Raw genomic sequence first — 22,910 nt, 5'->3', positions numbered from 1 at the left:
CTAAGCAACGCAGAATTATTTTATTACTGAGAAGTCCCAACGTGTTCATACGAATAATTTTCCTCTCCAAAAGTGTAATTTAAAAAGGGTTACCTATGCTCTGAAGATAAATCAGACGTGATTAAATGCTTGGTGATGGAAAGTTGTCACAAGAGTGCTGCATCGGCACATCGCCCTCCAGGAGGACAGGAATCCCTCCTCCACAGGTCACGACTGTTACACTTCAATGAGGATTACGTTTTCATTGCAGACAGCAGAGATCTCTGGAAGCCATTATGTGGCTGGGAGGACAAAGATGTGCCGGGAAGTTGTTTAGAATTAGAAAGAGATCACTGGTTTCCCCCTGCACATCTGCCCCGCAGTTTTAAAGCAGCCACGGAGGCCGTGTTCACCCCGAATCAACCTCCCTCTGCTCTCCTTTATTTATATTGCTGTTTGTGCTCAACCACCTCTCCTTTTGTTCCTCGTAGACATGAGGCAATGCTTCCTGTGACAGAGAGATGCTCTGCTGTTTTTGAGTTTCACTTAGAGGAGGTCTCTTCTCAACACGAGTGCGTAAATCAAGCCAACCTCAGAGAATCTGTGGTAAATATTTCCCTTCAAATGTTCTCTCAAGTGTGGTTGTTTCACTGAATCTGGTTAATGTGGCTTCCCTTCCTCTAATTCCCCCCCAGAGGTTTTTGTTCTTCTTCTTGTGTGCTTGTTCACTCCAAACAAAATCCAACCATGTGTGAAAGCAGTGGGTATTCCCTCACATCATCCTCACCCCTGTTTTCCTTCATTGTGCTTCCCTTTAGTTAGAAAGAGCAGCTATTCACTCGAGCAGATTTTCAGCTGCCCGTGATATTGCGGTTTGTGGTTTGTGCCAACAGCTCGCTGCAATCACATGTTCACTCTCAACCTCGGTCTAGTTTGGTTAGTTGAGAGCTAGCAAACACCGCGGATGTTGAGGATTGAATCTGTTTAAACGTTGTGATGCTCGCTCTGACACTTTGAGAGTGAAAGAACAGCTAGAATGAATTTATTATTTACGAGACTTTGGTTTGCCTTGGAATATAAATTGGACCACATTTGACAACATTACAGTTGTTATTGTCAGTTTCTCTGAGTTCACTCTTTCTGAACAGGCCACCCTGAGGGCTGATAGGCTGGGCCTTAGCCTCTTCATACACCAGATTAGGTGTATAATAAAACAGTACGGTTGGGTGCTGGGTGTGTACCCAGAAGGTGCGTGGGTGTGTCTGCCGGGAGCCGGATCAGCCTCCTGTGCAAAGGGGCTGCCTGTGGGTCCAATGTGAGCAGCGGTGAAGTGCAGACAGACCTTTAGTGTCTCCTGCAGTCATGCTCCACCATATTGGATGGTACCTGCTGCTGGGATGCCTGCTGATGGATTTAAAGGGGTTGCATGTGCAAGGTCAAAGACGGCGAACTGCAAAGGTACTCTCTGTTGGAACTGCACTCACACAGATTTGACCTTTTCTGTTTATTCTTCTTCATTAATGCAAAGTAAAGTGTCTCTGCACAACACTGAGCTGCACCCAGTGTGGCGGTGTTTTAATTTACTTTTACTTGGCTGAGGATGTTTTTTTATGACTGTAAAGCTTAAAGTGCAAGATTTCACCTGATTTGAGTTTTAGTTTGAAATCAACCAACAAAAAACTGCCAGGAAGAAGTTGCTGTCTGCAGGAGTGGAAAACTTTATCAGTGTGAATATCTAAGATGACAAAATATATTGATGGATTGTTTTAATGGCATGTTATGTATTAACAGCCAAACAAATGTTTTCTCTTTCACCATTCTTTATTCAACCATATAAACCAAATGATGTGATGGTGAATTTTTCCAACAACACAAAATAACAAATGCAACTTTGAAAACAGACTGCTAAATAATACAAAAAAATAAAAAAAAATAAAAAAATTGGAATAAACAACAAATTCATAATCATGCTGTTGCTGCAAAATAAATCTGCTTTGAAGACATTTTGGAGGTTGTTTTAACCGCAAGCTGATGAATACTGTTAGCATAGTGTATGCATAACACATAGCATGAGCTTACGTAACACTTTCATAGTGGCTTCTTATTTTTAACCAGCTACAGTACTGTTGATTCTAGCAGACATGGTGAATACTGCCACTAATTCCAGTGGGGTCATCTGGTCTCAAAAGCCTGGGGAAGAACCACAGAATCCTGCACACTCTTAATACTTGTACTTTTCTGACAGTATTTAGTCCCGCAGATCTTAATTAGATCAAATTAATTGAGGGACTTACCTGAATTGGATCCCAATGTGCTGAATTCGTCTGTTCCATTTCAAACACCCCTCTCTCAATTTTTGGTCCTCAAAAACTTGCATTATGCAGATGCAGCTCTGTTTTGGGGGCTGTCCAATTTTGGATTTTTGTGCCTAACTAGTGTGAGAAGTGTGTCTGCACCGGCAGGATGGGCGCAGTTCAAGTGGAAGCTAGCTAGAAATTGCAAAACTATTTTATAGCGCAAGAAATGTTAAGGTCTCTCTCTTCCTCCCCTACATACTTTATGATCTTATTGTATATTGCCGGACCACCAGTGGCGAAGGCTTTGATCCCAACTAACGCTGGCATTTTTAACATGGGTGGTCCTGCTGGGAGTAAAATCCCCGACCGTGATGGTGCTAATGCCACACTTGACCTGCGTTACCGAGACACAATAGAGTCACACGCTAACTTGTGTGCACATGACAATGCAGATGAACACACACACATTACGTAAAGACATTTTAATTCACACACAAGTATGAACCTCCGCGCTGATAGTGATTGTGCCTCGTCCTCGTTGCCTCAGACTCTGCAAGTGTTGGAATTCAAAGGCAGAAACAGACACAGAAACGCAGCCAAGTTTGTGGTGTCTAAGACATAAATAATGGCGGTCTTGATTGTTAGCACTTTTGGATCATGCTTTGCTCTTCTTGTTGTTATTCTTGAAACATCAGAGCATTGTGAACATAAAGTTTTCTGGGCCAAATTGCCTACTGGTGCTTACAAGACCCAGCCAGTCTGAGGGCGTCTGCATACCTGTGTCTCTGTGAGATTTACGGACCTCGCCATCTGATTAGCCCTTTGTAGGAGCAAGTGTTCATTGTGTGTGTGTGTGTGTGTGTGTGTGTGTGTGTGTGTGTGTGTGTGTGTGTGTGTGTGTGTGTGTGTGTGTGTGTGTGTGTGTGTGTGTGTGTGTGTGTGTGTGTGTGTGTGTGTGTGTGTGTGTGTGTTGATGATAGCGCTCTGGCCTGCAGCGCTTTTGTCAAGCTGTGAGGCCTCCATAGATTTATCATCGCTCATAACAGAGGATCTGTCAGCTCCACATGCAGACAGAGTCCTGAGGAGACTTGTGCTGATGGAGGGACACAGTGATTAGCGATAACCATTAATCTAAGCCAGGTGTGCCCTGTCAACATCTGCCTTAACTCTTATTAACTGTGCTATCCTACAAATATTTGTTGAGCGTTGCACGGAAGTTGATCTATGATCTTTCATATCAGTATTGATGAGCAATGCTCATAAATAGTTTTAATGGACCTGATGTAATTGTACAAACTGTCCCAAGAGCACCATGTTATCCCAACGGCATTAACACATGATGATACTGTAACTGAGACAATACTAGAACAAGATAATGTGATGGATTACAAAGATTCAAGTCCTTGCATGTTCGAACAGTAGTTGCCTTGACGGTTGTAAAAGCAGACTAAAAAAACAAATGCAATCAGCTGATCACGAGAGTAAACAATGGCCCCAGTCCACTGTGCGTGGCTCTCTGTTACAAAGAGGGAAAAAAGTAACAGAAAAGCCACCAGAAAAGAGGAAAAAAAGTTACGGTCCATTGCCTGACCGTCACTTAAAGAAAACGTTAAAGAAAAAAACAAAAACTCACGAGAGAGAAAAAAGTGTAAAAGTCTTCAAACTAAAACGCACACCGGGAGCTGCTGCAACAGGCTGCAACAGGATGCCACTAGCACGGCGCCATCTTGCCAAAAATCACTTTAGAAAGCGATAGGGAGAGTAAACATTGTCTTCTTGGCACATTATATGAAGGCTCAGAGAGTTACTTGCTGGGATTATTCAACTTTTGTTTGACAGGATAACTACTCAGACGCTTGCTGTGCAACGTCAGCTCCTTAGATATCTTTAAAACTGCTGTCTTTTACACTCGATGATTTATGGAACCCTCAGTGTGGTGTTTGACGTCATGTCCCAAAGATGAACTTCTAACGCTGGTTTGATCTCTCATTTGAGACTGCAGAATCATGTAGTGATATTTAAACATCATGTTAATGACGCTGAAAGATTGTTGACATACAGTGCAGGATGTAGAGTAGATGTGTTCCTAAAAACAACCTGTCAGCTGCATTCTCAGTGACCAACCACCTATAGGGAAGTGGGATTGTGACCTGAAGGTTGCCGGTATGACTGGTTCGCCAGTCTAAGGCTATGTTCAGACGGCCAGCCCAAATCCGATTTTTGCCATATCCAGATTGTAGCTGGATAGATTTTTGAAAGTCTGAACAGCAAAAAAAAACCCAACTTTTTGGGCAATCTGAACACATTTGGAGGTGGTTTGAAATTTTATTCCAATCGGATTTCTGGAGATGCGTCTCAGTCCGGACAGATCTGATTTCTTGCGTCACTCGCAGCCCGACACATGGTGACAACGTAACTTTTAGAGAGACAGAGTGAGCAGAATCTATGCTACCGCTAGCAGAGCTATCAGAAACTGTTGATTTTCACGCTGTGGAGAAGAACTATAACAACACTCCACGGACAGAAGAATAAACTGTCTGCTGCCACTTCCATGCCGGCAGCTTCCATGTTAGGAAGCCGTGTCACTAGCGTAGCAGCGCATACTGTACATTGTTTCCACAGCAACCCATGCCTATAGGTTGGTACTGTCTGGACACACCAAATATGATCTGTTCACATGCAAATGCGGACAATCTGTCCTAGAGATCTGATTTGAGAAAAAAAAAAATCTGATTTGCCTGCAGTCTGAACATAGTTTTAGTGGGACTAATAAAAAAAAAGCAGCTACCACAATGACCTTTAGTTGCCCTTGAACTACACCTTTAACCTCCAACTGCTCAATGGAGCAGCTCAGTGTTCAACAGATTAGATTGTGAGGTGTACAAGGCAGCTTCCAGTGTGAATGTGTGTAGCTGTCTTAGCTCTCTTTAATAAATAAAGACAAAAACATTCCTCCACAGAGTGACAGCAAAATGCATCATTGTGTATTTTTGTTATTGTCAACAGATTCTTTAAAAAGCCCAAAACCAACAATGCTTCATTACATCAGTACTTTGTGACTTCTTTACCCTGTTTGTTGCACTCAACTCCAAGCCCACTGGTTCCCCCTGAAGACATAAATCTTTAAAAACAGACCACAAACACATAGCTTCACATTAATAAAAACAGCCGGGCTCTTTAATTTTTAGTAGACATGATTCAAACAGGAGGGAACAGTGACTTTTGTGGAGTATTTTGAGTGGTGGATTATTACACGATTGATGGTTTGGTCAGTATTTCCAGTAGCAGGATGGTGTATGTGTGAGTGAGTCAAGATAAATGACAGAGCGTGTGTTCATTGTAATGAAAAACATGTTATTGAGTGCAAAACTGACTCATTAATGCATTTTGGGGGAACATTTTAATTTTCTTTTTTTCTTCTTTTCATGGGATTTTGGAAACTTACCTGAACTGGTCGACATGGCTGAAAGGACAGAACCTTAAATCCTGTGGTCAAAGGCTGAAACTGCTGAAATGTACCACAAAGTTCTCTACACTGACTGTCTGCTTTTTAATTTGAGTGTCCAAACTATGAGTGTGTAAATGGAACGAAAATAGTCAGAAATCTTAATTTAATGTTTACTCTTAAATAAACCATTGCGTGTCCGTAGTTACGAGTAAACATGGGTGATTTTCTGTCAAGCTCTTAATATAAAACACTGATGTATCCATCCCACCACAGGAATTTAGAAACACTCCCATATGACCAGCAATGGTTCAGATTTATCCTTAGTTTGTACCCCCCTCATGTTTTTGTTTTTGTTCTCGTACATTTTCACAGCTATTACAGAGAAAGAAGTGGATTGAAAGGCCCAAAATATATAATATTATATCAGTTTTCACTGAGTTTGTATTTCTTTAGTAAAAAAAAAAGTGCAGTATTTAACAACTGATGCTTCCCAAAGGACTGAGCAACCTATCAGGGTGCTCCAACTAAAAATGGCCAGGGCTGGCGTTCATATGGATATCTCACAGACTGGAGGGGAGATAAGGTAAGGGGACAGTGTTGACCAGAGGGGATCCAGTGTCAGCTTATCGACCGGGGCTGGTTGCCTGAATGTGGCCCGGGATAAGTGAAAGAGAAAGGGCCTTTGTTTTCAGTCGGGGCACCGTGTTTGGTCTGCTGCCTATATCAGACCTTCACCGGCTGGCTGGGTTTTGTTGCAGATACAGTATTTAAGACGGACTGTTGGCCTAATGTTTCAGATTTGATGAATGAGAGCCAAGTGATTGGATCTGTTTCTGGATAATGTTTGGGAATGTAATTTCTTTCATGCCCCCATGTTGGTGACAGCCGTGACCAGAGGCGTAATGTTTTCAGACAGTCCGTCCGTCCCATTTTTGTGAACGTGATATCTCAGGAACGCTATGAGGGAATTTCTTCAAATTTGGCACAAACGTTCACTTGGACTCAAGGATAAGCTGAGCAGATTTTTTTTTTTTTTTAATCAAAAGTCAAAGGTTACTGACTTCAAAAACATGTTTATGACAGTATCTCAATAGTTAATACGTTGATTGTGATAAAATTCCACACAAATGTCTAATAGGATAAAATGATACAAGTGATGCCATTCTAAACCCAAAAGGTCAAAGGCCACCTTCACTGTAATATCAACATATTCTGCAAAAACACTTTTCTGGCCACAATTCAACACCATAACTCAGGAACAAGAGGGGACATTTTTAATATGTTTCACAATTGGTTGGATGCTGATTCGGTGACACTAATCGTGGGTGTTCAACTTTAAACTGCTGATTGTGTAGATCTTCTTAGCTGTGTGTGTTAGGCATTCTTATTTTGATCTTCTGTCATGGCTACAACTTTGTTTTCTATTAGAATCAACTTTATTGGCCAAGCATTTGAACACATACAAGGATTTATTCAAAGTCTGGACAGACATGGATGTAAGCTACAACTTGACTGGTTGGCAGGTGCAGCGGTGATAATTCTCATTCTGATAATACAAACAGAGCACGCTTAATTGATTTTTTTGCTTGACAAATGCCTGTAACCAAAAAGGAAACCTGAGATCCCCTCCCTGTAATAATCATACTAATTCATTAAATATGTCTGGCACCATGTAATTACTCATATTTGATACTGTCCCTTTCCTCCAGCTCTCTATTTTCTGCCGATGGCAACTTTTCATTAGATCACATATTTATTATAAAGGTCAAAATATGCAATAGGGTTCACAAACCTTATTAAATATTTAATTTTGTTTGCAAATTGGTTAAAAATTATGCTCCCCTGTCCCTGTATGTTCAATTTCTACCCCTGTGTACCCCATGCTAACAAACTTAACCAAGATGATTTAAACTTCTGAAGTTCTTCTTCTGAAAGAGAAATGGGGAAAAAAATGACTTAACAAAAACAGAAACTGTGCACCAAAACCATCCGACACAAGACAAATTTTTACCCACAGGCCGTCACTCTGTTAAACAATTAACACCGGACATGTAGTGGCACCGTTACACCGTCTCCATTTCCACTTTGCACAGGTGCAACGTTGTTTAGCTATATATATGTCTTTTGCTGTACATATGTCTATTTATGTGTGTTCCTGTGCATGTACATTGTGAGCAAGTTACAACAATAATTCCTTGTATGTGTGAACATGTTTGGCCAATAAAGCAGATTATGATTCTGATTCATAAAGGACACTTTAAGGTCCAGTGTAAATGTACAGCTCCATACTTCCCTCTGCCTGTCCTCCTGCTCTCCATATGCCTCTCAGCTTCACTTTAGCGTTTTCCATTTCAGCCCCTTTGGGTCATCAAACTAAATTTATAACCCTTTGGTCCCTTCCCCTGAAAGGCCTCTCTCACGAGGCCACCGTTCCCTGAGGCCCAACATTTTGGTTCATGTGTTGTGTGCAAGTGTGTGTGTATTGCAACATGATCCGCAAAGGGAAAATGCTTTGTGTTATTAATTTTTAAATGTTTGCGCTGTCACCTCTGGATACCACAGAAACTGCTGTGTTTTTTGGGGGAAGAAAGAAGCTAGAAAGCAGCTGAGACTTCATGAGAATCATTAATAATGAGTTTACATCCTGACAGCTGACCAAAATGATTTACAGTTAGAAAAATTACAGAGCAGAAGATTAATCTGCAAAGACAGAAGCTGTTTAAAAAAAAAAAAAAAAAAAAGGGACAGCCCGTTCTTGTCAACATTGATGTTAAACCTGTGAAAGATTGGCTGATCTCGTCTGACGTTACGGTGAGCGTATTGCGTCACTTCCTGTCTACAAACATTGTGACTAGTGTTACTTCTCTCTGCTATTTCAGCTTCTTTTCCTGAATTCTACGTATCTCAACTCTCTCCACACTTCTTCTAATCTCAAGTTAAAACTCACGCTTGCTCTTCTTGAGCAATTCTACTGTTAAATCTTTGACCAACGTTCACTTAACTTGGCGTTTTGGTACTGTTAGCTTAGCAGTTAGCAATGGCTTCCCTCTCTCCTTCCACCTCTTCTTGTTTTTCCTGCTCGGTGTGTGACATGTTTAGTTACGACCCTAATAATGGACTACACAGCATGTGGGAATAAATCCCACTACAGTAGATGTCTGTCAGATAATGCCGTGGCCAAGTTTAAGGAAGCAGTTACATGCTTATCCTCTTCGATGCCGTGTGTTAAAGCAGTGGAAGACATCTACGTTGATCTTAGTCCCACACAAGTGGATCATCTGGTAGAAAACACTGCAGTATCTCTGCTACAACTCTAGATGATGTCGCCCCTCTGAAGAAGAGAGTCATGAACCAGAGGAAGTTGTCTCCATAGTACAACTCAGAACTACGCTCTGCTAGGCAGCGACTAGAAAGATGGAAAGGAAATGGAGTTCCACTAATTTAGAAGAATTTCACCTGCCTGGAAGGATAGTCTAATATTATATAAGAAAGCTCTTCGTAAGGCCAGAACTTTATATGATTCATCATTAATAGAGGACAACAAGAACAACCCCAGGTTTCTTTTCAGCACTGTAGCAGGCTGACAAAGAGTCACAGTTCTGTTGAGCCCTTTATTCCTTCAGCTCTCAGCAGTAATGACTTCATTAACTTTTTACTAATAAAATTCTTACTATCAGGGAGAGAATCAGGCCGACCCTTCCTGCCACCATCACTGATGTGATGTTAAGCACAGCAGCCCTGAAAGCAACTGTAGGACCAGATGTATACTTGGAACATGTCTCTTCTGTTGAGCCCTCTGAGTTTACTATAATTATTTCTTCATCTGGATCCTCTAGCTGTCTGTTAGATCTCATCCCAACTCAACTTTTAAAGGAAGTCTTCCCTTTAATTAATACTTCCATATTAGATCAGATCAACCTACCTATTGTAACCGGCTATGTCCCGCAGGCTTTTAAAGTGGCTGTAATTAAACCTTTACTTAAAAAGCCGACTCTTGATCCAGCTGTTTTAGGAAACTACAGACCAATTTACAACCTGACGTTTATTTCTAAAATCCTTGAAAAAGTTGTTGCAAATCAACTTTGTGATCATTTACAAAGGAATGATCTGTTTGAGGATTTTCAGTCAGGCTTTAGAGTTCATCATAGCACAGAAACAGCTCTGGTGAAAGTTACTAACAACCTTTTAATAGCCTCAGATAATGGACTCGTCTCTGTACTTGTTCTTCTGGACCTCAGTGCTGCTTTTGATACGATTGATCATACGATCTTATTACAGAGATTAGAAGGCATTACGAGGAGTAAAGGAACTGCATTAGACTGGTTCAAATCCTACTTATCAGATAGATTCCAGTTTGTCCATGTCAACAATGAATCTTCCTGACAAACAAGAGTTAGTTATGGAGTTCCACAAGGCTCAGTGTTAGGCCCAATACTTTTTACTTTGTACATGCTTCCATTAGGAGATGTCATCAGGAAGCACTGCATCAACTTCCATTGTTATGCAGATGACACTCAGCTATATCTTTCTATAAAACCAGATGAAACTAATCAATTAGTAAAACTTGAAGCCTGTCTAAAAGACATAAAGGCCTGGATGACCAAAAACTTCCTGCTTCTAAATTCAGACAAAACGGAAGTTATTGTACTTGGTCCTAAACACCTCAGAAACTATTTCTGTAATCACTTAGTTACTCTAGATGACGTTGTCTTGGCCTCCAGCAAAACTGTGAGGAACCTTGGAGTCATCTTTGATGAGGATTTGTCCTTTAGACACCATATAAAGCAAATCTCCAGAACTGCCTTCTTTCATCTACGTAATATTAATACAATCAGGAAAATCCTTCCTCAGCGTGACGCAGAAAAACTCATTCATGCGTTTGTTACTTCTAGCTAGATTATTGTAATTCCTTGCTGTTAGGATGTCCAAATTACTCATTAAAAACCCTGCAGCTGATTCAAAATGCTGCAGCAAGAGTACTGATGGGATTTAGCAAGAGAGATCATATTTCTCCAATTTTAGCTTCTCTTCATTGGCTTCCTGTGAAGTCAAGAATATAATTTAAAATTCTCTTGATGACTTACAAAGCCCTACATGACCAGGCTCCATCATATCTTAGAGATCTTATAGAACCATATAATCCTAGCAGAGCACTTCTCTCTCAGTACGCTGGTCTACTTGTGGTTCCTAGAGTTTACAGAAGTAGAATGGGAGACAGAGCTTCAGTTTTCAGGCTCCTCTCCTGTGGAACCAACCAGCTCCCAGTTTGTGTTCGAGGGGCAGAAACCCTCTCTAGCTTTAAGATTAGACTCAAAACGTTCCTTTTTGATAAAGCTTATAGTTAGGGCTGGCTCAGGTAGACCTGAACCAACTCTTAGTTATGCTGTTATAGGCCGACGCTGCTGGGGGACCTCGTTACATGCTGAGCTTCTTTTCTTTCCTCCTACTCTGTAACTGACTCATACCTCACCATCTTTTTCTCTCCCATAGTTTCTTATTATTATCTGTTGTCTCCATTCAGTTCCTTCACTCGTGTAGTTTCTGTTCTTTCTTTTCCAGATGTCCCGTCATGGAGCTGCATGTCTCTGCTCTGCGCTTGTCGTCTCCACCAACAGTTCTTCTCTATGCTGTCCTTTTCTCTCTCTGCTCTCCTCTCACCCCAACCGGTTGAGGCAGATGGCCGCCCACCTCTGAGCCTGGTTCTGTCGGAGGTTTCTTCCTGTTAAGAGGGAGTTTTTCCTTCCCTCTGTTGGAGGTTTTTCTCCCTTAAAGAGGAGTTTTTTTTTTCCCTCCTAGCTTATGTGGGAATTGTTGAATTGTTGGGTTTCTCTATAATATTGTAAAGTCTTGCTGTAAGGACTTTAATGTGTTAAGTGCCATGAAATAACCCATATTGTGATTTGGCGCTATATAAATAAAATTTAATTGAATTTAATTGAATTGAAGAAGAGATAATCAGAAATGCATGCTTCAATCTGAATTGAAGAATTTCAGAAGTGCAGAGTTTCAGGTATTGCAATGGAATTTGAAAAAAGGTAGAAAATGTCCTTTGATGGTTCAGAAGAAGAGAGCTTTATTGTCATTGTTTACAACACAACAGCAATGGTATCCCAACCACACAAGTGGATGTAATACCTGACCTGACCCACAGTAATGGTCAAAAAGCCACCAGAGGCTGTAGCAGTTTGAAAAGGTAAAGTGCTCACTGAGGCTTACTAGAGCTTCTCAGTGGTTTGGCTCCTTCAGGGAGCACAATGCGAACCAACGAGATCTTAATGAGAGACAGAACATTCAATAGTTAAAAAAAAAACCGGGATGTAGTGGTGTTCAGATTTTTGATGACAGATGGGTCAATGGTAACTGTCTTGGAAAGATGAAGAACTAATTGACTTGAAGGGAGATGAAATGATACCAGATGTCAGCGAAGAGCTGACCGTTTTGCTCTGCGGCAGTTTTTCTTCTGTGCTTCAGGGCCTGTGGTCGGGAACATATTTCACTCTTTTAAGAAGGACAAGTCTCATGACAACACCAAGATTTAATGATTACTCACTGACTTTTCATTAATTCTCATGAAATTTAGATTTAACGTGCACATGGATGGAATGGGAGGGCTTATTATTCCGTAATGTTTTCAGAGATTTTTTATTTTCTCTGAAAACTGCTTTTTCTTTGATAGATTTTATAGATGTCCAAACTTTCAGGTGACATATTTGATTATTTGTCCATTGCTGACCTTGAGGTACATAACTCAGTCAAGCACTATTTTATTTACCATTGTTTCGTCTGTAGTGGTGGTTAGGAAATTGCAAACTGCAATAAATTGATGTTCATGTCAGTATTTTCAGTGGTTCTCAGACAGTTCACCACAATGACGCAGAGCCACATAATAATACCCCACACAGCTACTAACATCTAACATGATACAAACCATAAAACCACTGTAATAATGTCTGGGAGATGGACCATGAATGAGTCATAATTCTTATTTTGTTTCTCAACAGAATGCATTCCTGCAACGAGGGAGTCCTCGAGGGGATGGGACACTGCCTTCAAGACCAAATCGCAAAGGTTCAATCGGTCGAACAGATGTTTTTGTGGTGGATGAGGACACGGACTTGTTGGATCCGATTTTCCAAAATGGCGGACAAGTAAACCCTCAGTGGAAACCTTCCAGAAATGGACCTAAGGGAAGCCAGAAGGGGAAGCCTGAGCTATCATCTAAAAATGTGGAGGAGAACATTACCACTGAGAAGAAGACAGATTCTAGTGGGAGGACTCCATCGCTGTTCCCCAGAAAACCTACCGATGATATCATCGACTTGGACATCGGAAATTCCCCTAAGAAGCCATCGTTGGTAATTCCTGTGCCTCCTAAGATTCCTTCAGGTCCCGGAACATCCACAGACTCTGACAAACCAGGAGAGGAAACAGAACAGGTCCAGACTGTTTCACCTCCACCTCATGTCATCATACCTGCGGCATCTACAAAGTCAGTAGTTGTCGAAGGGAGTCCTGTCACCACGCAGAGCACTACACCACATGTTGCTAAACAACCAGACAAAGACCGACCGGGAATTGTGACCATTGTATCCAGAGATGGAGACCTAGCCTTGGGCTCGGATGGCAAAATGTACCGTCTCCAGAGAGGGACACCGGGCAGAATGGGTCCCCCAGGGCAGGAAGTAAGTGGTCTTCTGGTCTTCTTGTAGCTTTGATACCCTTGTTTTATTGCTGTTGTGTGTACCGAAGCACAATCTAGGCATATTTTTCTTTAAATGACAGTAAAGAGAATTATCTATGGGTAGCTCTGCCCGATATCATCTGGTCACTGAGAAATATGTTTTCAGTTTTTTTTTTTTTTTTTTTTAACTTAATCTTTATTTAATCAGATTTGACATTTAAAATCTGTTTTCAAAGAGACCTTAAAACAAGAAACATTCACAAAAAACAAATCGGCAAAACAGACAAAACAACAACACAATGAACAATGAATTAAAAAGAAGAATCATAAAATAAACATCTGATTATAAAGCTTCAAAATGTTTATGGTCCACGTAAGTCTCTGGTTTGAGCACAGTTTACAGTTCTATTTGAATGGTGCAAAGCACCTGAAACCAGTCCTACCAACATTATTGCGAAAATGAGGGATATTTAAGGTTAAGTATTTACTGAGTCATTTACTGTACTTTGGAATGAGATAAAAGATGTGAGGTACTTTACAGCTTCAACAGCTTCAAGAGTTTTATATTTCAATAACATGAGGTGGTTGTTTCTTCTTGACGGCCAGGAGGTCCATCTCGTATGACGATACAGAATAGCTCCATGATCAAGGACAGAGTTGACTGTTGACTGTGCAATCATTTTATTGTTGCAAGGAGGCAGACATCCTGTAGTTCCATACCAGTATTAGCCTAGTTTCATTTTTTTCAATTTTGAATCAAATGTTAAATAAGAATCTCAGATGTCAAGCCTAATTCCTGAGTATTTCTATGACACAGTAAGAGTCAGTAATACTGAAAGATATGGACAATACTTGGCACTTGGTGTTTTCTCCCTTTAAAACTAGTCTTTGTTTAAGAAATGATAATTGGAAAACATCAAAGTCATACTGAAGATGAGTCGGGGCCTGGACTGGGGTTGTACCTGGGTATACAACATTGTATCATCAGTAAATACTGTAAATGGACATTGACATTACCAAAGTAGATGTGTCCTATCAGAGCTTTCTGTAGATGGAGGAGATTTGAAAAAAGTAAAGACGAGCCGAGTGAATTAAGAAAGTGTGACGACTGTTTATACTTTAAAGCTTACAAGAGCTGTGCTCCATCAGCTCCCATCTGAATTCGATCAGTGGTGCTTATGCCTCTTGAAAATATGTTGATCCACATGTCTTTGATGCTGTGATGTGAGCACTCACAGAACTACACACTTAAGAAGCCTCAATAGTTTATCACAGCATTACTCAATATGACAATCTTAACCTCCGGCCGTCGAGTTATCTGATTGGTGTGGAGAAGTTGAGTCAATTCATACTATCCAGTTGCAATTCTTACCTGGTTTAAGAGGCGGGTCACTACAGGGACTGCAGGGCAGACAGAACCAAAAGCAGACAGCACATCTGGTTATATCTGGAGTCACGCTGCCATAAAATCCACAGGATCACTCAGCACAATTACTGTGATTGGAGCCGGCTGGAGGGAACAGGAGGGAAGACATCGTGTTGGCTCCTCTCTCCTCATGTACAGCATCTCTGGTCTTGTTCACTTATCGTGTTGTACAAACGGCATTTCCAGAGCGAATCTGTGATTAGTTAATTCTCTTAAACCTTAATTTAACTGACAAATGTATGAAGAAAATATTTGCAATGTTTTTTTTTACTGACCAACTTTATTGTATTTTTAAATATAAACAAATAGATTTTTTTTTTTGCTGGAACAAACCAAAAAAAAAGTTGGGTCGAAGGCATGTTTACCACTGGGTTACGTCGCCTTTGCTTTTAACTACAATTTTTAATCATTTGTAAACTGAAGATACAAACTGTTGCAGTTTTGCAGGTGGAATTTTTGCTCATTCTTGCTTCATACAAGATTTCAGCTGCTCAACAGTCCATGGTCAGCATTGTCTGATTCTCCTCTTCATGATGTGCCATTCATTTGAAAGGCAAGCCAGTCAAGCACACACACTCTGTTTCTATGGAGCCACACTGTTGTAGCACATGCAGACTGAGGCCTGGCATTGTCCTGCTGAAATAACAATGAACTTCCCAGGACAAGATGTCACATTAATAGCAGTATGTCTGTAAAGTCCCAGTCTAAGTCTCTACATCAGTGGTACCTTTAGACATGTGCTAGTCACTGATCCTGTGGGCACTGATGCAGCCTCACACCATGACAGATGACTGTTGCAACTTTCACTCATAAAAGTCTGGACGGGCTCTTTTGTTTTTGGTATGGAGAACTTGACGACTGTTTTTCAAGGAAACAAGCTGAAACTTGGACTCATCTGACCTCAGCATGCGTTTGCTCTGTTGATCGGACCATCTGAGATGAGCTCGGGCCCAAAGAACTCAACAGGGTTTCTGCATGGAGATGATGTAGGGCTTTCAAATTCCACATTAGCGTTTCAGGTTGCATTTCTTGTAACATCAGTTTTATGAAGTACTTCAACCAATATTGCTATATTTATCAGAAGAGCGGTTAATGCAGTCTGAGGGCGTAACGGTTACACACATTCTGCAGTTTTCCAGCCTTGTCCCACAGAGATTACCCCAGATTCCCTGTATGTTTTTACAACATGATGTTTGGATGGATGGTGAAAGACGTGAATTCTGGGCAATCTCGCATTGAGGAGTGTTTTTTTTTTTTTTTTTTTACTTTGTTACAGTTCTCTCACAAAGTTGGATACAACATGGTGAGCTAAGACCCAAAGACTGAGCCTTTGGTGGAAGCCCCTTTTTATACCCAATCAAGATACTTTCACCTGTTACCAATTCACCTCCTTATTGTGGAATATTTCAAGAGTGCATCTTAAATGTTTCATGACTTTTTTTACTATTGTTTAACCTCTTGTCCCGACTGGTTCGTGTGTTTTGCAGTCATTAGATTCTAAATTTCTTTGTTTGCAAAAAACAATTAAGTTGGTCAGAAAAACATTGAAAACACATCTATATGTTAAATAAAGATGTAAGATAATTAATAAATCAGATTCTTGCTTTTCCTGCAAAATATCCTTACTTTTTCAGAAATGAGGTTTGTAGAATCAAGTAGAATAGCATGTAAAATTGTGTTTCAGGGAAGCACATGTATTTCTATAGTATTGCCACTGAAAATACTTTATTCTGATTATTGAAAAGAGTATATAAATGGCACATGTGGTAAAAACACAACAAAATGCCTCAGACATTAGTTTGTTCAGTTTAACCAATGTTCAAATCAAAAGTTGTAATAATAACAGTTGCATCTATTTGTCTGCTTGCTACATCACCAGACAACTACCAGATAATAAGTAGTAACTCTCGCTGAAATAGACCCAGCATATGACTATAATCAAGCTCTGTGAAACTGATTAGTGATTGGTCATTATATAAATGAGGTGGTACACTGCAAGGTGTCCTGTTGATGAAAATAATGGACTCAGCAGATAACAGTTTTCTTTGCCTCTGCTTCATCCATCATGACATGGTGTTGTGCATTATTACTGAGTTATTCCAGCACACTTCCAATACAAGCACATTTATTTATTTACATTTATTTATTTAAGCTGTATAGGATTGCCAAACCTGCAGGCAATTGATTTTCAGGATTTGTCCACAGCAAATATGTCAGGAGAGTCACCAAATTTTGCAATCTGTCCAGACCTGCAGGAAGCAAAAAAAAAAAGGATGGTTTGAGCTACAAATATACAGTTACAAGCATGTTAAATGTACAATTACTTTATCTATTTGAATATCCCAATACTCATATATTAATCTTTGTGTTTGATTGGCATACAGTAGATGTTGGAAGGTACATCTGAGAATAAACAAACTGTGATGATTCAGGTCACCTCAAGAGAGTAGATGGAAAGTCTTGTTTTACTTCTTTTTTTTAAAATTTTGAACAATTCTGTTCTGTAGTTTTGTATTTTGAAATACTTCATATATCTACGATTTTCCATCTCGAAGACTGCTCTATCCTCTTTTGACTCGTACTGAGAATAACTGTTTCCACAGGGCTGCCCTGGTGATCCTGGCCTCCCTGGGTTAAAAGGTGACAAGGTAACAGAAGCTTTGTTTATGACCTAATAACCTATGCCGATGTGTTCAGTTAGTCCTCTGGAGTCCTCAGGATTTAGGTGCACTCTTAATCTGTACACCTCTGACATTGCATCCGAGGTTGTATCTTGTTTTAAAGCTCAGTTTAACCTTTGACATTTTACAGCTATAAACTCTGGCCCTCTCCACTGGAAAGTTAAGTAATTTATGCCAGCGCCCCAGTGTTGTATCAAATCGCTTCTATTATGTCATGTTAAAGCAAGACCTTACTCATGATACCTATCATACCTTCCCATATAAATTGATTTGTCGTGCCTAAATATGCAACTTCCTTTTCAATGACCACAGGGTAAGACCGGCCCTGAAGGAAGTCCAGGAAGCAAGGGGGAGTTAGGACCTCCCGGACCACTGGGTTTACCAACCTTCTACCTGTGGAAGAACACTGCTGAAGAATGGGCTGCTTTCCAGGTACAGTGTACTTCTTTTATTCATTACAGTGATTACAGTAGGTTGCAGAGTCCCTCCAACTGCCCATCTTTGGGCTTGAAAAAAGTACCACTACAGTATTAACTAGTTGTAGAAAGTAACTGGAAACACTTCGTAAAATTAAACAACCATCCGATGTCCGTTGGTTGAACCGTAGGTTAGTCATTCAGTCAGTGCAACACTTTGTTTCAGATGGAAGTATTAATAATAGGTCCCCGCAGCATGACGTGTAATAACTTTGGTATCCATATTTTTCATCTTTTTTTCCCCATACTTCAGTTTATGACTCAATTACAGCAAAACTAACTAAGTTTGTGTGAATTGCTAATACTTAAAAATTAACACGCTAACATGCTGAACTAAGGTGGTAAACTTGGTAAACATTGTACGTACTTACGCCATCAGCATTCTGTAATTTGTATAACTGTATAGTGTGACAGCATTGTAGTTTTTTTCATCTCATTTAATTTTGTCTTATTCTAAAATGTAAGCATTTGTACAGCATCTTTTAGATGCAAAGACACAGTCTGCCTTTGGTTATGTATTAAATTACATTCTGGAGCAGTTAGAAAATATGCTTTTCCTCCCGAAGGGGAACTATTCCACCTGCCTATGTTTTTTTCTGCTGAGCTACGTTAGGCAGTTGAAACTTTTTGGTGTTCCTTCAAACATCGAATTGTCACGAGCTGAAGTCCTCAGAGAAGCAGGTGTTCATATGTTCTTCTTTCTTTCAGCCCTCAGGTCATTTATTGTCTGAAACGTAAAGACACGCAGGACATTAAATGATCTTTCATCAGATCCCCAGACTATCTGTTAAACCTTTGACCCCACAGTTACAGTGCGTGCAAGCTGATCCTCTCATCTGTTTAATCTCTCTACATTGGCCACAGCTGTATGTTGTATAATACCAACACACATACTCACACACACATGGTATGTCAGCGTGATGGAGAACTTCAAGTCGGTTATTGAAAAAAGATGAGAGAAATAAAAGTCTGTAAGGGGTTTGTGACGGCGATTTGTTACTGTGTGCCTGCTTTGAACTTTATCTGGACAAGCTGTAGAAGTCATTCATAGACTTACATTCACTCTGAATGAGGGTCAGTGATAAAGCAAAGGCAATCTGCCTGCTTTAACTATTGTCACTATTGAGTGTTATAAAAGACAATGAAATTAATTTTAAGTTATGTATTGGTGCCATTTTTCTGAATGTGTTTTTATTCCTGGATCTGTAACTCATCCTATGTTTCCATTCTTCCTACAGCAAACCAATTTCTACCAGTTACTGCGCTCTGGTTGGCCTGTAAGTATGCTGTGACGATTCATAGCCTGTGGTGGTCATGATTTATTTATTTTGTTAGTTCCTGTGAACCTGAAGCTGGTTTCTTCCTTGTGAGCTTGCAGAGTAATGAAGGCCCTGCAGGACCACCTGGAGAGATGGGCAAGCCCGGAAGACAGGTTAAAGATTGGCTCCATTCATAGTTATTACTGCAATTGAGCAACATGAATATGTATATATTTTAGTGCTCTTTTGTCTCAGGGGCCGCCTGGTGAACCTGGTGAGCGAGGACAACCAGGGATCCTAGGAGAGATGGTAAGTAGCTAAACCAACACTTCCTGATCCAGAAGTTACTAATTATGAATCAGTTCAAACTAAATACGATGTTTCAAACCCATGGCATTAGTCTATGGTATATATGTATCTATATGAATGTTATGGCTGAGAGGACTGTCAATCAAGGCCACCTCACTTGAAATGTTCTTCTCTTTAAATATTAAGTCTTAAATATTGATTTCCCTCTTTAATTTGATGAGTTTCTCAAAATATAAAAATATTTATTGAGTTTTGTTGACATTTTTTCTTCACTGAATGACAAAATCATAGGCCCATTTTGTGTCTACTGAATTCCAATTCACTTAAAGGCATAGTTTGCATTGTTAGAAGGGGGATTGTATGAGGTACTTATCCATACTCAGTGTATAGATGGGGGTTGGTACGTCCCCAGTTTGGGGAAGAAAGCTGTACCGCCACAGAAGCAAAGTAAGTACTGCTGTGAAAGGGGTCAGCAACAAATGTCTTCTAGCCATTTAAAAATCAATATCAGTTTAAGTGTATCCTGTATTATATAATATTTTCACCACTTTACCTTGCCGTCAGACAGCCCTTTCCAACGCGTAAGTGTGCCGTAATGTCTATCTATTCTCTCTTCAAAGTGGTTGGTGGTTAGTTTGTGTTATTGTGTGACTTTGTTTTTAGTTCAGATCTGAACTAATGTACAAAAACACCACCAAAGTCACCCAATAACACAAACAAACTAACCAAATGAGGCAGTGGAGCAGCAACTCCTGTGTTCTGCAAGGTGAAATGACCAAAGAGCTTTAAAGAGAGCTTTGAAGAGATATACCGGTTTTAGTTCCCAGTCTGAAAGACCTGTCTGATGGCAAGGTGAAGTGTTGAAAATTTCAAAGTGTAATGAAGACTTAGATTGATATTCATTTATTTTTTATTTTTAGATGGCTAAAATATGTTTTGTTGCTGACGCCATCCACAGCAGTACTTAGCTTAGTTTCTGTGCTGGTTCAGCTGTCTGCTTATCCAAACCGGAGACTTGTCGACCCCCGTCTACTACATGTGATGAACTGACTAAAACTCAGTACTCCATAGAGCCCCACTTAAAGCAATCCAAAATATCCCTTTATAAATAATCTAAAAAGTTTTACATTTTTGAGTCCACTATTACATTGAATAGTAACATTGTAAATATTTTGTGCATCATGTTTATGGTCATTTCCTCTTCATATAATCTGACATATTTGTTGGGATGTTGATCAAAGTATAAAATACTGTATATTTCAGTCTGATTAAACTATAAATGTTCATATAGCATGTTCCACAGTAAAGATGGAGTGCTAAGCAGAATTTAGTGTAGTATAACTGGTGGAGCAGAGTGAGTGTGGTTAAAGGGAGTGAGTATTTGGAAACCCTCTGTGCATGAAACTCCCTATGATGTAACCACTCGTATTTACAGAATAAGTTATGAAAGTATTTTTATTACTAAATTAGTTCCATATTTTTTTGTAAATTCAATTATACTGAGGCAGAGTTGATCAAATTTTCTAAATATGTGTTGTGTTAGTTCGTAAGTTTCACATTCTCTCACTGGGACCTGTTTTTTGTCACTCAGTTTTTTGCTGAATTGCATGAAATTGGAAAACCTCTGACTTAATTTGTTTAAGTGAAGGGTTTTTAAAGGTAAATTTAACTGCATCTCAAAAACCATCTCAGAATACATAAACACGAGTTGTGGAAGTCCACTGACCGTACGGAAAGTGGACGCCGGTGCCATGTATTGTGTGAGGTCTCAGCTGGGTAATGAGAAACCGTGTGGTCTGAGACCGTTGGAAATGCATTTAGTCGCCTTTGGAGTCTGTTCTGCTAAGACCAGAGGATATTGATCTACTGTTTGTGTTTGAGTCACTGTGTAACTTGCATGAATGGAAGCACATTTTTGTTTGTGCATAAAATAAACACACCTACACTTTGTTAGCTTACGGTCTGACAGCACCAGACACTGCTTGTTACAGTAATTACATGAGCACTGCCCACATGTGTTTACATCATTGGTTCCACAATAGTCTGCTCCATCACCAGCAAGCAAACATGCAGCGTCAGGGAAACGTTCAGTTCGTGTCTGTATAATGTCCGTTGAGTTCAGACTCCCGGCTGTACGTCTGGGGACATTCAAAAAAGGTTCAATATCTGAGCGTCTCAGTAGGACCTATCTTAGATGTCTGTGGACGATGGGTGAAGATAATCACATTATCATTAAAACGGCAATGTGGCATTGCAACAAGTGTTGTTTTTTTAAAATATTTTTTGTCTTGGTCCACCTTGAACCCACATCCAAACATGAGTAACCCAACAGTGTTTTTACAGCCTTCTCCGAACAACCAAGAACTGCAGTCAACCCAACAATGTGTTTCTGGAGATAACTCAGCATTTTTTTGAGTGTCTATTATGTTGACATCCAAGTAACATCTGCAGTGAATGTTAACGTTCCAAAAAGACACTACAAAAACGTTCATTCTTGATCCTCAGTGGACGTCATTTGAGCATTCGGCAAAGATGTTAAATTTATGATTTTTGGACTTGTCTGTTGCATTGGGTACTGTTGTTGCTTTAAAATAAGTCCCAGTGAAATGACTTGTTTCATTCTCACGTTTGGTCATTCATTCTGGTAATATTTAAAAAGTCAAGAAGAGCTGTAGGATTGGATTTTTTTGATCCCCATTCAAGTTAGCATCGGGGTAAACTGGAAGTTAGCCGGCTCAGCTCCTGTACATTAATACACAGTTAAAAATGCATATAACCGCTTACAGGGATGTTATAATGTGTTTATATGTCTATAATGTAACACTGTCCAGTGTGAGCACAGCTGTCACAGCTGTCCAGTGTGAGCACAGCTGTCCAGTGTGAGCACAGCTGGTTTATCCATTCACTGAGGATCTGGACATGTTTTCCACCTGTCTTCAGGCAGAACTGCTGCAGTGTGTTGCAGACAGTGTGTTGTTATTCAGGTGATGCCTTGTCTGCATGATGAATGGTTCCACTGGGTGATGGCGAGAGTACAAACTTCTAATTTATAATGTTGCTCCCCCAGTGTGAAGCTCCCCACAGCTGTAGAGATGTATTTCAGATATGTTGTATGTTGTTAGGTGTGTCCGTTAATGTTGTTTTAAAGTATCATATAAATAAAGGCTGATAAAGAACTAGTCCGTATCAACAGTGGCCGGTCTCTGATAATCTATGTTGTTTGACAGGGTGATCGGGGCGCCGGGGGTCCTCCAGGACGAGCCGGGACCCCAGGGAGAGACGGGGAAAATGGAGAGGATGGTCAGCCCGGGTCACCTGGTGACCCTGGATTACAGGTGGACATTCAGACATTCT

General features: G+C 40.2%; 1 protein-coding gene across 1 annotated transcript in view; it reads left to right on the top strand.

The window, feature by feature from the left end:
* The window catches only part of LOC138625008 (collagen alpha-1(II) chain), a 107,935-nt gene that overhangs the window by 45,526 nt on the left and 39,499 nt on the right, over positions 1-22,910 (top strand). Inside the window, exons 6-13 of the mRNA XM_069705643.1 lie at positions 9,791-9,833; positions 12,749-13,406; positions 17,435-17,479; positions 17,825-17,944; positions 19,227-19,265; positions 19,367-19,420; positions 19,503-19,556; positions 22,784-22,891. Of these exons, the coding sequence (XP_069561744.1) occupies positions 9,791-9,833; positions 12,749-13,406; positions 17,435-17,479; positions 17,825-17,944; positions 19,227-19,265; positions 19,367-19,420; positions 19,503-19,556; positions 22,784-22,891 (1,121 nt within the window). The remainder of the gene's footprint in view (positions 1-9,790; positions 9,834-12,748; positions 13,407-17,434; positions 17,480-17,824; positions 17,945-19,226; positions 19,266-19,366; positions 19,421-19,502; positions 19,557-22,783; positions 22,892-22,910) is intronic.

This window comes from Brachyistius frenatus, unplaced genomic scaffold (genome assembly GCF_029030835.1).
Source record: "Brachyistius frenatus isolate BFR_SWC_R1_liver_20210118 unplaced genomic scaffold, ASM2903083v1 Contig_3, whole genome shotgun sequence".
NCBI classification, from domain to species: Eukaryota; Metazoa; Chordata; class Actinopteri; family Embiotocidae; genus Brachyistius; species Brachyistius frenatus.
This window is presented reverse-complemented; position numbering and strand designations above follow the sequence as displayed.